This window comes from Gymnoscopelus braueri, assembly GCF_963280865.1.
Source record: "Gymnoscopelus braueri genome assembly, chromosome: 3".
NCBI lineage: Eukaryota > Metazoa > Chordata > Actinopteri > Myctophiformes > Myctophidae > Gymnoscopelus > Gymnoscopelus braueri.
In genome coordinates, this window is record NC_137612.1 from 47,825,970 (window position 1) to 47,843,648 (window position 17,679).

General features: G+C 39.5%; 1 protein-coding gene across 1 annotated transcript; it reads left to right on the plus strand.

Moving 5' to 3' along the window:
* Positions 1-5,136: 5,136 nt before the first annotated feature.
* On the plus strand, positions 5,137-17,679 carry LOC308082385 (ras-related protein rab7-like). Its single transcript, XM_080424113.1, has 6 exons — positions 5,137-5,495; positions 12,311-12,373; positions 12,875-13,001; positions 14,557-14,775; positions 15,768-15,896; positions 16,058-17,679. Exons 2-6 carry the CDS (start codon positions 12,321-12,323, stop codon positions 16,151-16,153), a joined length of 624 nt encoding a protein of 207 aa, XP_080280239.1. The 5' UTR covers positions 5,137-5,495; positions 12,311-12,320; the 3' UTR covers positions 16,154-17,679.

Genomic DNA, 17,679 nt, shown 5'->3' on the forward strand with positions numbered 1-17,679 from the left:
TATTCCGAGAGAGCGAAAGTGAATCATGGGGGCCACTCGTCGAGTTAAAAAGCCAAAAGATGCCTGTGTTGAATCCTGTTGCTGTGCCCTTGATGTTAATTTCCACTTGAGCCGCCCCACCACCTTGTCCCCCAGGGAGAAAGTGTGCTCTGTTATGAGCTGTCAGTTATCTTCTGAATAGTCCTTCTGTTGTCGAGGAAGCTGTTCAATAAACTGTGTAGGTCTTGACTCTTTGCTAGCCTGTCACTATATTAGTAGCTTCTTGTCTGCATGCACTGTTGTGCCTCTGTTACTTACCAGTGTTGTTTTGATATTAGCAGCTTCATTCAAGTCTTTGACATGTATCTCTTCCTTTTTCCGTCGATATCTAGCCAACGTTATTGCTCCCCAGATCTTCCTTGCATTTTGACCTGTGTAGATCCTCTCAATCCACCTCTTCCTGCTCTTCCCTTATTGCATCTCAGTCTTTCTGTTCCCCGTCTGTCTCCCTCCCTCTGTCTCTGTTAGTGAAGTTGCTTTGGCTCAGATTCCTAGATAACTGCGGTACTCTTTGCTGTCTGACATGCACTAATGCACCCACCCCCTGACACACACACACACACACACACACACACACACACACACACACACACACACACACACACACACACACACACACACACACACACACAGACACAGACACAGACACAGACACAGACACACACACACACTAGCAACACACTACTGTAGCAACACACTCAATGTACTGTATATGCATCTCGTTGACACCAATTCCCACACTCAGTTTCCCACAAACACATGCATATCTGCCTGCACATGTGTGTGTGTGTGTGTGTGTGTGTGTGTGTGTGTGTGTGTGTGTGTGTGTGTGTGTGTGCGCACACACACACACACACATGTGCACACACACGCACGCACACGCACACACAGTGCCGTGCACAGTTCAGTTTGTGGGTGTTTAAGCCAGTGTTTTGCAGATTAACAGGCCGTTCCACTGCTGTAGACTGCTTTACTTCTCTCCATGACTTTCACTATAACACACACATGCTGGAGTCACATTCTTCCTCCTTTCAACACGGAACACGCCTCCCCCCACTGTCTCTCCCGGTCAAATAGCACCCATCTCACGCTCTTGACCATCAGCGCGCATACAGTGAGGCTCAATGATTTATGCTTGGTTTGCACACCAGTGTCGTGAGACAAAAATAGAAGATCTACAAGCTCACAGCGTGTCACGCTGCGTTGCGCGGTGAGCTTGTGGATCTGCTATTTTAGGCGTGCGACAGTGCCATGCAGCCAAGGGGCTTAAGGCGACAAGGCTTGCTGAAAATGAATGTGTCGCAGGTGCTTTTACTGTAAGTATGTGTCAGTGTGAGGGCAGTCTGCCATCTTTCACTTCCCTGCACCATTCTCTCACTCGCATCTCCTTTTTTAGTTCCGCTGTGTTTGTGTTGACAGAAGGGGGTCATAAAAGCGACACTCTCAATAGGTGAAGGAGGCAGGAATTCCTCCATAAACACAAGAGTCATCCTAGGCATCAGGAATTTACAAAGAGACACACTCCAACTAACAAAGCATACAAACACACACACACACACACACACACACACACACACACACACACACACACACACACACACACACACACACACACACACACACACACACACACACACACACACACACACACACACACACGGCTGAATTCAAGAGGTTTCTTTCTCACTTCTGCTCAGGAAAAAGCAAAACGCACGCACGCACGCACGCACGCACGCACGCACGCACGCACACACACACACACAAAAATAACCTCCCACTACTCTTCCACTGAGTAGATACATCTGTATTGATTGATTGATGTACTTTATTTAGTAAGACATGAGGATGGCAGTACATGGAAGTACAAATTCACAATACAAGGTCTACTAAACTGGGAGTCTCATTAAGCACTGTATGTTCTCTGAAACCCCGGTTTCATTTCTCCATCTTTAATTGACAAAATGTGAGTTCAGCAGAGTTTTATAGAAGTCTCCAAGTCTCCACTTGTTTGTGGGCTAAATGATTCTTGCTGAAAAGTATCAACAGATAATAGTCTGTAAATCGTTTGTGGTGAATCATTTCTCAAAAGAAGAAGAAGACGAAAAATAAATCCTTGAGTGGAATAAGCTTGTAAATCTGCTATTTTCACTATTAAATAGGGTTTAAGTGAATTCATGATGATATAGATGTATAGGCTATTTTTACAAGTTCCCGGGGAGACACCAAATTTCTCTTTTGTATCTCGAGCTGAAAAATTGAGAAACACTGCTCTGATTCACAGCAGTCACCACCAAGCTTGTGAGTCGAGCCCATAGATGGGTTTCCGCGCGACGTCATCACAGAGCAGAGTGTGCAATCTGCGCATGCGGGAGGTAGAACGACCCGGAAGTGCCATTCACTCTATTGTTATTTTCGGGATTTAGATAGGCATAATGCTGCTATTATAGGCATAATAGGCATAATGCTGCTATTATATACAGACAGATACAACTTCCGACAAATCATTTTGATTGAGTAAAGAAGATATTACAAACTGCATCATTTAATCTACTTTCATTAAACCCGGTGAAGACCATTTATTTTATCAATGTACAATGGCCAGAGCTGCTGCGGGTAATAGCGCCCTCTACAGGCTCTTCCCTCCACTGCGCGCGCATCATCCTCTCATGTTTACAAACGGGAAACCCATCTATTGGTCGAAACCGTTTTCGCTCGTTCATGTACAGTGGCCCCAGCCGTTTTAAGCTGCAGTACCTATGAATGGCCAGCATGTCCAATGCTGAAATGCAACCACTGGGTTCTGGGGGCTTGGTGAGAACAGACTACAGCCCCTAACATTAAGTTAGGAAGTAGTTAGGCAAAAAACTGTTACAACGACGGAGGCGCACCGTCTGAAGCGGATTTGTATTTCTATTTTATCAGAAACATCTCAAAATGAGTATAATCATGCAGATATAATATCCTATACTGTAGGTTCACCTCTACTATGATAGGCTATCTCATGAGCCCTCCCCCTCTTTCTCTCTCCCTCTCTGCCCTCACTCTCACACACACACACACACACACACACACACACACACACACACACACACACACACACACACACACACACACACACACACACACACACACACACACTCATGATAACAAGGATAATCAAACAAGTAGATACAATACCTCTCTTTAATCATTAAGCTCCCTTGACAAAATGGCTCATTGTTGTTACATTCCTCCAAGGTGCACCAAAAAAAAAAATGTTGGTAGCATGGTTGGCAGTGGTGGAAAGTAACTAAATTACATGTACTCAAGTACTTTTTACTTTCTTCAGTATTTACACATTTAAATACTTTTACTTCTACTCCACTCCATCTCAAAGACAAATATTGAAAATTTTTATCCCACTACAAGTATTTGAAAACTTTAGTTACAAGTTGAAGATTTTGCCTATTATTACAAAACATACATTAGCTATTTGAAAATAGCCAATCCACAAGCTTACAACGCATCACTTTGCTATGCGTTGTAAGCTTGTAGATCTGCTATTTTCTAACGATTTTTATACATGACAACTTGTGAAAGGGATCATGCTGCATAATGAGTACTTTTACTTTTGGTACTTGATATATATTTTGATGCCAATACTTTTGTACTCTTACTCAAGTACATTTTTAACACTGGACGTTTTCTTGTAGCAGAGTATTTCTACATTGTGGTATTGATACTTTTACTTAAAGGGATACTTCACTTTAGGGCCGGGGACACATTTAAAAAAAATATTAAAAATAAATGAAAACAGTTATGGAAAATTCATGGCCCCCTCACGCATTAGAGTGTCCTACTAATGCGTGAGGGGGCCATGAATTTTCCATAACTTTTTTCATTTATTTTTAATATTTTTTTTAAATGTGTCCCCGGCCCGAGAGTGAAGTATCCCTTTAAGTAAAACATGTGAGTAGGCCTACTTCTTCCATCACTGATGGTTGGTACTGGTAGGCTAACATCTATGAATACTGGTTAACTGCGCAAACATTTGAAATTAGTTGACAGTGTCCTCTAGTGGTCATTTTGACGATTTCAACGAATAAATGATTCCAACAATGAAATTCTAACTTCACAGAACTGTTGTCTGTTTAAATCATCATCATTATCATCATATTCATCAATATTTACATCTGTATTTGTTTATTATCTACTTTCTCATTTTCGTGAGATTATTCAAGCATTTGATTGAACAATCAATGCATTAATTAATTACATTATTCAAAATATGATCACATTTAGAAAAAGTCAAGCCACAAGATCAAGATGGGGGGACGGGGAGGGAAGGAGATTTGTGTCCGGGGAATCTTATCAATATTTTATTTTATTTTATTCTATTTTAGTGGGCGGTAACATTATTTTTTTTGATGCGTCTTGCGAAATGACGCATTACGCAAACGTTGTTTTGGAAGAGGATCAGTGTTGCCATGTCTGCTTGTTATAAGCGGCTTAGGGCTTCCTTTTCTGTAAAGTTGCTTGCAAATATTGGTTGTTGCGGGTTGCGTTTTTTTGGGCCTGTTACTTTCTTTTTTTTTTACGATTTGTACTTTATTTTTCATCTTTTTTGACAAACATACAGGATTTTTTTTCAACTTTGATGCAAGGATATTTAGACAAGACATACAATAAACACAATAACAAACATATTCAAATATCGACACTGCTGGTAATTAAACGAGACAAGACATACCATACACAAAATACAAATAAACACTTGGGCCTGTTACTTTCAAATGTTGTTTAAACCAGTGGTTCTCAAACATTTTCATGTCAAGGACCCCAAATTAATAGACTGTATTTGTCTGCAGACCCCCATCTGAAAATATTTCCAGGGACCCCCATACAAGATTTGTGTTGTAAAAAAGATTCCACATTTTCTTCTAGATAAAAAAAAAAGCAGATCTACAAGCTCACAACGCGACGCGTGGCGACGCGTTGTGATCTTGTAGATCGGCTATTTTCACACAGGTTTAAAGGGCTCATGTAGCATAGTCAGGCTTGTTTTCATAGACCAGGTTGCTTGTTTCTCTCGAGAAACCTGGCAACACTGAAGAGGAAGTGAAACGGGGAGAAGAGAGAAGGAGAGAGAAAGCTGAGAATCTCAGGTTGCTGCAGTAGCTCAGCTGGCAAAAAGGAGGCTCCCGAGCAAAGTGCCAAATCTCCAAACCACTATCTGCCTCATATTTACTTATTAATACATTTCCTAAGAGGCAGATTTACTCATTTATATAGTCTAGAAGCGAGGCATTGCCAATTAACGCTAGCTTAACGAACTGAGTGGCAGCCAGGCAGTACACAGGCAGCAGAGGGTGAGCTAAGCTAATTGCTAACGGCTGTTAGCCACACAGTGTCCTGAACAACAACAGCTACTAGACACGTCAACAAGTCATCGTCTCTCCTGCGCTGCGAAGCTGAAAGTAAGTTGTATTATTATACATAGGACACGTTTTAATCACCTAACCACACATCTGTTTGTGTATGCCTGTCGTTGTCATTATCATCGGCACATTATTAACGACACAAGGGGCTGGTGTTTTTTTGTGTGTGTGACGAAAAACAAGGATCGGCCTGTTAGGGAAGATGAACCATGAGCCTCGATCATACCACTCGTGTGTTAGACTATTAATTAACGACACAGATCGCTACAGTACTCCAGTTAATAACTGTTTTTATTATTCTAAATGTATGTTCATAGGTCACCATACCTCACCCTCCCGAAAAGAAAACGGGAAATTGTCACGATCGGGACGTTTGCAGGACAAACTTGTAGATTCAATTCTGATCACTAGGTTTTTTTTTAAAGATCCCAGCATAACACATTTAGATGCTTCTAATCTTAATACATGTAGCTTGGCGTGCTTAATAGATTGTCGTCAACATTAGATATGCGCTATCACCGGACTGTTGAGTGGGTTATAATTTTAGGAGGTTCGGAGTGTTCTATTGCACCTATGTGTTAACGTTCAATACTGGCAGTTTGTTTTAGTTCTCCTGACTGGTCGGTGCACTTCTGCTTGATGAACAGATTGCATATCACGTGTTGCTATTAATTCAGACGGGTTGTTGTTGTAAACATCGACCGTGTCCTTTAACGGTGACGACATCTGGGTCTCTCTGGGAGGGATCACACGTTTAACTCGGGTGGTGGTGGTGTACTGTACATTACACACCTGCAGCAAATGTTGTAACTTGAGCAGTTCATTTGAGGTTTCATGCATCCTTTCCTTCAATCCCCATGTGACGATTAAATCAAATCCCATGCACAATTGGAATGAGTCAACTAACTCAGACATGTCAGTTGTGCATGCTGCTGTTCAGTCTTGTCAAGTGGAAGGTGTTGGCCTATCATGTGGGCATGTTAATATCTCATGATGCTCTCTTGTAGTGGTAGCTTGACCGTTCTGTGTTTGCAGCTTGGGTGTGTACAGGTCTGTGCTTGTCACCATTTTCAGTCAACCATTTATTTATTTACCTCAATGTTGTGTGTGTGTGTGTGCGCACACACACACACACACACACACACACACACCACACACACCATACAATTCCCAAATTCAACATCATGCATTTGTTATGACTTCCAATTTCACTTGTTTAATCTGTATCCTGACTGAGTTATCCATCCTAATTGGATACAATAAGGTCTTAAGTCGGTATCCCGACTTGAAAATGCATTTTTTGTTTAATAAATTAGGTCTTAAGTCGGTATCCCGACTTGAAATGCATTTTCTGTTTAATAAAGCGCTGGAGAGACGTGAAGACTCCTGTTATTGAACAAACACTGTATAGCAATGAGTACTATCAGAATATAGACTATTTAACACTTATGTTAACCAAAGAAAATCACGTACCCTACCCTTTTAAATAAAACATGGCATTGAAGCAACTTGGCCTGTATAACAGCCAGACACGGGACGCTCACTGTCAGTCTGGAAGCATGACATTCTATCCTGACTTTGTGACTTGTTGACATGGAGTGAGCATTGAGCAACAAGTAAACTCAGCCGACTTGAACTATATTTAGTTTAGAGCTTGTTTATGTCTGTGTGTGGGAGGGTAATGTATTCAGTATGCAAATCAAATGAGTGACTTGTAAACTAGTGCTGCCAGCATGTTCAGAGTCCTCCAGTGTTTGTGCAGGGAGAGGAGAGGGCCAGAGGTCATAACAGCCTCAGGCTAGGACCTTTAGTAATATTTTACTCTGGTAGAATATTTACTTATTTTAACAAACTTTTCGATGTATCTTCATGAATAGACAACTTCTTACTAGCAGGCTGGCCTCAGTAATCAATAGTCTCGTTTTAAGGCCTGAGGCCTATTCTACAGCAGATTTCCGAAAATACTTATGTTTCTATATCAGAGGTGCTCTAACTTTTTCATGTCAAGGACCCCCAAAATGATATGTATTTGGCCACGGATCCCCATCTCAAAATATTTTGTTCTAGGGACCCCCAGAGGCAAAGATTTGAGTAACAAATGTTCGCTTTAAAAATATATATAATCAAAGATTTACACAAATAATCAAGATTAAAAAAAAAAAGCAGATCTACAAGCTCGTAGTGCGGCACCGAGTGCGGCGCTACAAGCTTGTAGATCTGCTATTTTTGAATAGCCAAAGAAATCTAAAATGACACAGATGCGTTCCAGGTCTTAAAGGGTTAAAGGGGACCTTTCAGATTTTCCATGTAAATCATATAGTTCTATTATGAGGAGGACATGTTAAATCAGACGACACTTCCCAATGTGTTCTGCCCAGAGATTGTATCCAGAAATACAATATCTTGGCGCACAGAACATAAGGGAAATGTGGTCTTGATCTTTACATGACCTTCTTGCAATAGAATAGCTTCATGTTAAATATGAGCAAAGTTCACCTTAAACCCTATACGTAGCTGACCGGATTCCCAAGGGTTCTATACCAGACACCCTCCTGTTTTCGCTCTACACTAAATATCATCGCCAAAAATAGCCGATGTACAAGCTCACAATGTGTTGCGAGCTTGTAGATCTGCTATGTTTGCCGAATGTTAGCCCGCCAGGATGCTAGGGTTCAAGTGCTTAAATTGTTGTAGTTTTCCTATACAGATTGGCACAATCACTGTTTTGAATGAGCAGTACCAAAGAGGAAACGGCTTTATTTATTTATCATTTTGTTTTAATTTATTCTTTTTTATATGAACATGTTACCTTTTGAAGACGGGAACTGAAAGTCCCCAAAAAGACTTCCTGCTTTCTGCTGGATGCAATGTTCATTGTGTGAGTTTTATAGAGGAGAAGATAAAAACATCCGCAGATTCCGCACACTGGTTTAAGCTCCCAAGACTTAATTTATTAATGACGCAACGTTTCGACCTTATACATCTTCATCAGGCAGTTTTATAGATCCATTGAAGCAGCTTCATATAAACCTGATGATGATATTACTCGTAAAATAACATGACAGCAAACACTACAACACTACAACGTTCTCGTGGGGAAACTATTGCATAGCACTTCCCCATAATTACCACTGCGTTTTTGCAACTGGTGGAATTCAAAGGAGATTAGAATACTTTTCCTTTAAAGCAGTGGTTCCCAAACCTTTTTAGCTCAAGTGAAGACCCAGAAGAGAAATTCAATTTTTGCCCAGGACCCAAACTAGTGAAAATAGCAGATCTACAAGCTCACAGTGTGCCGCGTTGTGAGCTTGTAGATCTGCTATTTTCACTCTTAAACATTTTTGTATTTATTTATGGCAATTATTTTATTTATGAAATACTTTTGAAATGGAATTCATTTAATTGAAAGTTGTGATTTTTTTTGTTTTGTTTAAACATTATTAAATCTTTTGAAATAATATATATATATATATATATATATATATATATATATATATATATATATATATATATATATATATATACTGTATATATATGTGTATATATATACAATATATATATATACTGTATCTGTCTGTCTGTCTGTCTGTCTGTCTGTCGAAGACACAAAAAGGGGATATTTACTTGCGGTCCATAAAAATTGGTCCGTGACCCAAACATGGGTCCTAACCCACTGTTTGGGAAACGGTGCTTTTAAAGCATCACTGTACAGGCCAAAAAAGCTAGACATTTGTTTTGGTACTGACTGTTATTGGGAAACTAATGTCTGTTGGAAAACTGGTTAAACCATTCATGACGCATATAGGCGCGTGTCAAACCAGCTGCACTTGATTGATGATCTGACAAATCTTCAGATGTTCAGTCACAACAATGTAAGTTTAAGGGACACAATTTGTTTTGTTTTTTGTTATAGATCAGGCCATTAAATGTGTTGTCATTTTGTCGACCAAATAAGATGTTTCAATGTAGTAACACACAGTACAAAGTTTAGTGCCACAAAAATAAATAAAAAATGCTCTCAACTTTGACACAAGTATACAAATAATATATTTATTTTATTTAGCTGAGATTGATAACATTGGATTTTGAATTACAGTGAATAATGACAAATTAAATTGTGCTCTTTAACCACTTAAACTCCAGCATCCGTATTGCGGGGAAAGTTTTTGCAGAAAAAAAACGCGTTGCACGCTTGTCGATCGGCTCTTTTCAGCGGAAACCTTTCCCACAATAACAGAAAACGCAAAAGACACTGGTATAGAGCCCTGAGGGACTCTGCTTAACCATGTGGGATTTAAGTGGTTAAACATTGAATTGAGAGCCTTAGCTTTTGTTAGGAGCTTGATTTTTCTACCAATTTCAAAGACAAAAGCATCCAGATTTATTCAACAACCACCACTAATTGGGTCAATTATGGTAGTGTTCTCTGAATTAGTTATAACCTAGTAATGTCAGATACAATTTATGACGTATGTCTGTATTTATTAGTCAATAGTCATCCACTTCTTTTAGGTTAAGCCTACATCGTCAAATAGGTTAAAAGATCATAGACCCCGCTCATTTACGAATAGCTGTCTTCTGACCCATGTCCCTGTCATGGGTCAAAGGTCTTGAGCTGAGAGCTGTTCATGCAATCATGTGACTATGCTCTGAGCTTTCCTAACACTACACTGAGGAGATATTCTCCATGCCTCTGTCAGCTATTCACTCTGTTTGGTAGTCAGTGGAGTGCTGTTCCTGGGGTTGGGACTGGGAGAATGACCATTGTATTCCAAAAGAAATGTGCAAGTTTTTTTTTTAGCTCTTGTTGCCCACTGAGGACTTTGTGTAGGCAAGACTGAGGGGTACAGGTCGGTAAGTTGGAGGTTTTATGTCAGGGTTGCATGATTCTCTCTCGTATTTAGACTGAGGGTGTGGTTTGTTGTGCTTTTGAGAGAAAAAAGGGAAATCTCTTGGCTGTTAGGCTACTCTGCAGGTTGAAAATCCTGTTTGTGGTTATGAGTTATGCTGCCTATTTGCATGATCTTCTGTGATTCTTAAGTTTCATAAGGAACTCATCAACTTGCACAATTACATAATTGGTGACCAATTAAATACATGACCACCAGATATGAATGAGTATTGTGGTATTCATACTGAAAGTGAAAGGGAAGTTCTCTGATTATCATATCCACTAGCCTTTGCTGGCTGTTGCACTCCATTTCGGTCCATGTGCCATGTGTGTCAGTCAGAGAGGAAAGCTTTAGAAATCTTTCTGTAAAGGTACGTCTCTTGTTTTCAGAACTGTTGACTTATTTAAATGGTATGTTTGACCATGAATCATATGTGTACTTAAAAGGTCTTACAAATGTCACAGACGGGTAAAATAAGATTTAGGATGTATTTTTCTTACGTTGTATCTGTGCCTTTTTGTTAATGATAAATGTGTCTTAACCACTCAAACCATATAGTTCAAAAACATGAACGGCAGCCATATTATTTTTCTGAATTTATTATTTCTACCTAAATCAATTCTCTGAAAATGGCCAAGCATTGTGAGCTTATAGAACAGCTATTTTCTGCAAATGTCCCCCAGAACATGGATGATAGGGTTCAAGTGGTTACATTAAATTCTGAGTGGCATTAAAAAGTTCTAAAAAGTTTTAAATCTAACTGGCCTAAACCTGCAGAAACCCTGTATTAGGCAGTACTTACACAAGTCATGAAAATTGTGGCCGAGTCCAGTGAGCATACGATTTATTGTATCAGCAAATGCGCACACAATAATAATTCTGTGAGAAAGTATTCAAAATGCAGTAGGACTGAAGGGCACACAGGAGGCTCTCCATCTCCAACTTTGTATGCACTGTTATTCCATGTGGTTGGCAAGTCCCCAACACAGATAAGAAATGGTATGCATGAATACAAGGAGGCTATTATGAAATAGTGGGGTTAACCAACCTATTCCTTTTTGTTAAGTAAATCCCCTAGTTTAAATAGAAGAAGTGAAAGCCTTTTGAACAGTACTGTTTAACTAACTCTAACCCCTTTAGACTGTAGCCGTCGTCATATTTGTTTTTTCCATTCTGCAATACAATTTGTTTTGTTTGAAATTTCCCAGCCTTAATTTTTTTAGTACAAATGCATAACAAAAAAAAAAAGAGTACAAATACATTACAAAAATAATTGTAAATCAATAATTGAATAAAATAATCGATGATTAATGGATTCGTATTTTGGCATGTCCTTATAGGCAAAAAGTGCCACAAAATGCTGCGATGTGTTGGAACTATTTTCACTATTTTTGCATGACACAGTTGTGCGACGAAGTATAAAACAGGGCTTGAGTGGGTAATCAATTCATTGATATGTAAATGAATAATAAAATATTATTTATAATATGATATATATTTAAATAATGTATTTCATTGTGTCCATGTCGCTCAGACATATTCCTTATAATTTGTTTGTGGTGTTCTGAGCTAAATCAAAGATTCTTCACAGGACAGTACAACGGAAGGAGCTAAAGAAACCACATATGTGTTAATGGTTCAGGGTTGCTTCTAAAATAAAGAGAAAAATCCTAGAGGCTTGCCTTCACACTTACTTCCTGTAAGTGAGTGTGAGAGGGAGAGAGAAAGACTGATGTGTTCCTCGTGATTTGGCCAACAGCTTAGGAAGCACATGACTGGAATGACTGTAGTTCAAACCTGATTGGCCCACTGACATAGAACCCTGCACACACTATTGTAGGTTAATGTTTGTAATAGGCTTGTCTACATAGAGCCACATTTATCTTGTACACCAATTGTACACTGTACAACTTGTTGCAACTCAGAACTAATAAGCTATGACTTTGTCATTTTTCTCGACAGCTTTGACAAAATGACATCCAGGAAGAAAGTTCTCTTGAAAGTCATCATTTTGGGAGATTCTGGGTGAGTCACTGACCACATAAATATGTATCCCTCATACTGACTACAGTGAAGCTGAATAGGAAATTAGCACCAGCCACTGAACAGGACCTATATTGTGCTAAACTAAACTAACACATTTCTTTTCATTTCCATCATGACCCGTTTGATCTTGATTTCAGTTTTATTTTCTGTTGGAATTGGAATTCTTACTGTGTCATAAGTTGTCTCTAGGCAGACTAAGAACTTTTTTTTCTTGACTTGTAGCACAACCCCGGTACTTTCCCACTGCATTCTCTGCATCTAGAACTAACAAACCACCCTTCATCGTTACCATTGCTTCATCTGCTGTGTTCTTCAGATTGTAAACATCGTAGTTATGAATTTTATCAATTATGTATTGCCACCTCTTAAAGGAAATCGGAAGTATTCTTGCCCTTTATCCTGCTTAAAAATAGTATCAATTGCTGCTATTTCACCTGTTAATGTTCTTTTTTGTTCTGTTTTTCCCCTACCTTTTGACAGCGTTGGAAAGACCTCCTTGATGAACCAGTATGTGAATAAGAAGTTTAGTAACCAGTACAAAGCTACAATAGGGGCAGACTTTTTGACCAAGGAGGTGATGGTGGATGATCGGCTTGTCACAATGCAGGTGCAGCACTAGTACAATGGTTACAATTTGTGGAGAAAATGCTTGTGAATACGAAATAACGTGTTCAGTGAACTGAAATGTTAGGGGTATACTGGAAGTCTCTATTGTCATGTTTTAATGTACAAGATACAAAATCCTCCATACAAAAATAAATGAAAATAAGGTATTATTGCCTAGTTTACAGGATTAGCCTCATAATCTCATAATTAGTTTTTATTTTGTTTCTAAACAATTGTACCAGTGTTCAAAATGGTCCCTCGGCCTCAAGTGGCAATATTCTTTTACTTTTGTGAATTATTTCCCCTCACTTATACACTAAAAAAAGCAATAGTGTCATGTTATGATGTGAGACGTTGTGGATTATGTTGTTTTGTTGTTATTGCCGGTTGTGTAATAAGGTTGAGCGATATGCCAAAATATATCGACCACCGATGAGTGTCGAAAATAGCAGATCTACAAGCTCACAAACACGTGTAGTGCTAGTGTCGGGCTACTATAGTAACATGACTGTGCGCTGTCAAACAGACAAGATGACACGACTGTCTTTCTGCTGCCATGCACTTCTCTCACTGACCAAAACTTCCTTATACAACGAAGAATTGTAAAACATCACTCCAAAACATATTCTTTTCAGGACTAAGCTAAGATCACAAGCCAGGAGATGAAGTGAAGTTGAAGGAGAGTAGCAACGATGTGGCAAAAGGCAAACAAAAATTTCCTTTTTTACAGGCGGATTTTTCATGGACAATAATAAATTGTATAAAAATCCTGTCGCTGCGGAATAAAATATTCCCCCCCCCCCGGAACTAAAGTGACGGCGTGGGGCATCGAACTCGCATTTCAAATCTTGACTTGTGATATAAACAACTGACACAAGTTTTAATAACCAGGCTTGACATCAATCAGTTGAGATAGAATTAAGTGCACGATCTTATGAGACCGGGGGACATGCGTTCCTGCGTTGTCAAGCTTGCAATGTGCAGCGAGGATTTGGATTATAGAAACCAGCTACTGTAGATTTTCGCTTTTACGGCTCGTCTTTGAAAATATAAACAAAGCTTTGCTCTCAAACATACAGTAGCTGATAAAGAGACAACTAGGAAAGCAAAAGCGATTCCCTCTTTCTTCCACTCTCCTCCGCTCCATTTGAGTAGCCTATCAGGGACACGTATTATATAACGCACCAGGGACACTTTCTGTTTTGTTAGACTTGTCGGAAATCAGATAATATAATTATTAGAATGGCCCCAAATTGTTTAACACTTTGCTCACGCTTTGTATTGCGCTTTACATTTAATTGGGCCATATGTTTGCTAAATAAAATGACAAATATCAGGCCAAAACATCGTCCCATAAAAACAACCACCGATTGCCTATTGCCAAATATATTTGCCATATCGTCCAACCTTAAAATGTGTTGCTTTGTTTTTAGTATTGAATCTATGGAGGCAGCTACTGATTATGACAACTATGTACAGCATCTGAGTCCAAGGCAAATTTCTTTATCTCCGAAATCCTGTCCTCCTTTCTATTCCTTCTATCCATGTCTGGCTAGATATGGGACACTGCTGGTCAAGAGAGGTTCCAGTCTCTGGGAGTAGCTTTCTACCGTGGAGCAGACTGCTGTGTGCTGGTGTTCGATGTGACTGCGCCCAACACCTTCAAGACCCTAGACAGCTGGAGGGATGAGTTTCTGATACAGGCCAGCCCTCGAGACCCTGAGAACTTTCCTTTTGTGGTGCTAGGCAACAAGATTGACCTAGAGAATAGACAGGTTGGTATCAGTGAGCTCACAGGGGAAGTGTGTCATTGAATTTCTCTGCCTCGGCCTTCGTTGGTCACATATGTGCAAATAGTCTTTAAAATAGTGTGATCTACTTGTGACAAAGGTGGGCACAGGGTTCTAAGCACATAGCTCAGAGGTAAAATTCTGTCACAGTACAGAAAACGGTACTTCTGAACTAGCAATTATGTAGTTTACAATAATGAAAGCCAAGATTTTATTAAAATCAGAAGAAACTTTGAAAACTGAGAACGGAATGAATTTGACAAAGTAAACATTTTCTCCAACTGTGCTTCAATGACTGGCTTAATTTGGTAGAACCGGTCAGATATAGTTTTCTAACTGGGTCTACTTTCACCCTTTGTTCATGAATTTCAGACCACAGTCTAAAATGAGAGATGTTCGTCACTCTCTTGGGATGTGTTCATGTTGGATCATACAAGCATCAGTGATTAACAATTGGAACCTATTGGAACTGACACAAACATTTTGCTCTCAGACCTAGAGAGGCTGTTTTAATTATTGCTTTTGTGAATACACTTGCCTGGCTCTTTCTAAAAGAGCCTTAAACCTACTGTTGCACTGGGGTCGTGTTTGGTTCATCTCCACTTGATGTTTTTGTCTGCAGCTAAACTCGCATCAGTCAACTACAACAATGCTTCCCAGGCTTCTAAGAATAATGTAAAATATTTTAATCCACAAAGTCAATCAGACTTTGTGGATTAAATAGCAAATTGAACAACCGAAATCTGAGCGAAAATCGGAAAATAAACGATGTATGCGTATGAGAAAGACAGCGAGGTAAATACAGTAGTTGTGACTATGTACAACTTTGTAATAACATGCCATGCTACTTTCATGGCTTTACATAGAAATGTCACTGCATATAGTGGTGTTATTATTATTAGGGCATGCCTCCTGGTGGAGACTCTACTGAGTGCACCTTTCTAGTTTGTGAATGTGTTGTGTCCTCACACATGCAGGTAACCACCAAAAGAGCTCAGGCTTGGTGTCAGAGTAAGAACAACATCCCCTACTTTGAGACCAGTGCCAAAGAAGCCATCAACGTAGAACAAGCATTCCAGACTATTGCACGTAACGCCCTTAAACAGGTAGGTTGGTTAAAGACCGTGGAGATGCCTGCTTTGTAGCTTGCGAATAACACTGAAATTCTTTAATTTCCATGTTAATTCAGTTATTTATCTATAATAATGTTGCTCTGGATTCTCTAGCCCACTGTCTGACTCTGACACAATGCTTTGGTTACCTCTAGGAGACAGAGGTCGAGTTGTATAATGAATTCCCAGAACCCATAAAACTGGATAGGAACGACAGAGCTAAGCCTTCAGCAGAAAGCTGCAGCTGCTGATGGGGGACATGGACCGTCTTCTCTCTTCTGGCTCTCTGGAACACCCTGTCAAGAGTTACATCAACTGTGTCGCCCTCCCAGGGAAAGCAATTCCCTACTGGTCTTCCTCCTTTTTGCCACTGTTCATTCCATCACTACACACACACACACACACACACTCACACTCACACTCACACACACACAGAGTATTCTGCACACTTAGTTCACACTCAACACACACACACACCCACACACAAAGTATTCTGCGCACCTAGTTCACACATTAACCACTTAAGCCTGACACCATCATGCAACAAACAGCTGATCTACCAGCTCACAGCGCGTTGCAACGAGTTGTAAGCTTGTAGATCTACTATTTCCGCTGCACAACACTAGCCTACGAAATCAAGCATATGGGCCTAGGTTATTTTTGAGAATTTCCGCCTATAGCGACATGCCAGGGGTTAATGTGGTTAATACATAAGCATTTGTTTTTATATGCTGGCAAATCCAGTTCCCAAAGATCACACGAGAGAAGAATGATACACCACCCCCCCAGTCTCCGACTTAGTGAGTGATCTCCCATCCTGCCCACTCGTATGCCTGACTGTACCCCCTGTCTCTCACATTGAGGGGGTAAGATGGAGCCATGTTTTAATGAGTGCAATTAGGAGCTCTAGATGGACTGGCTGGTGTTTTGTAATGTGAGATGATGTTGGCTAAGGTCAGCATCCTACTCTTTATTCCTATTTTATGTTCCTCAGAAATGTTTGCTTTCTGTTGTTGCCTACCTGTTTAGAAATAATCAAGCTCAACTACAGTATATAGATATATATTTTAATTGGCTGGTGATGTTATTTCTCAAGCCAATCTGAAACACATCTGTTCTTGCACTTTTGTTTTTGCCTTTAAATGTTATAAATGTAGAGATGAATGATTTTCAAGCTTCAAATTCCACCACACAAATTCCTAGAGGGTCTATTGAACACTTTGGTGATTGTATTACCATGCCCATAAAAGTTTATGCGTTGAGTTTATTTAATCTCACACCGCATAAGAAATAGAACTATTCCCTTGTAGTCATTAACAAGAAAAGCTGATAATGCAGTGTAAAACATGGATACAATTTCCTGAGATATTAATACTATTTGCCTTTTATGTAACATTACTTGTACTGCTAATATACTGCTGTATGTGTTGTGTCCTTTGTCGGAGATCCTCTTTCAATGCTATGTAATTACAAGATTTCACCAACACCTAGCATACAATTGTCCACCGTCATATCATATGTCTATTGCTGTTATCTATGCTTGTAGCTCAGGTTGGCAAAGTACTTAATATTACTTTTTAACAGATTGTGTATTATGGTGTAAAGATGGTACAGATAAAAGGCTTATGGATTAAACTGAAATGTAAGTTCTCTTTCCATCTTAAGAAAAGAGCAGATTTTTGCCCTGGTATTACTCCTTTTCCTTATAGAAGAATCACTGCGATGCCAATGATGTTGTCAAAAAATATTGGGATGTCAAATAAAGTTCTTGAATATA

What these genes read in the sequence shown, in the direction of transcription:
- LOC308082385 (XM_080424113.1), top strand. Translation starts at nt 12,321, where the DNA reads ATGACATCCAGGAAGAAAGTTCTCTTGAAAGTCATCATTTTGGGAGAT. An exon ending in TTGACCTAGAGAATAGACAG is followed by an intron (nt 14,776 to 15,767) that starts GTTGGTATCAGT and finishes TCACACATGCAG; the next exon opens with GTAACCACCAAAAGAGCTCA. An exon ending in CACGTAACGCCCTTAAACAG is followed by an intron (nt 15,897 to 16,057) that starts GTAGGTTGGTTA and finishes GGTTACCTCTAG; the next exon opens with GAGACAGAGGTCGAGTTGTA.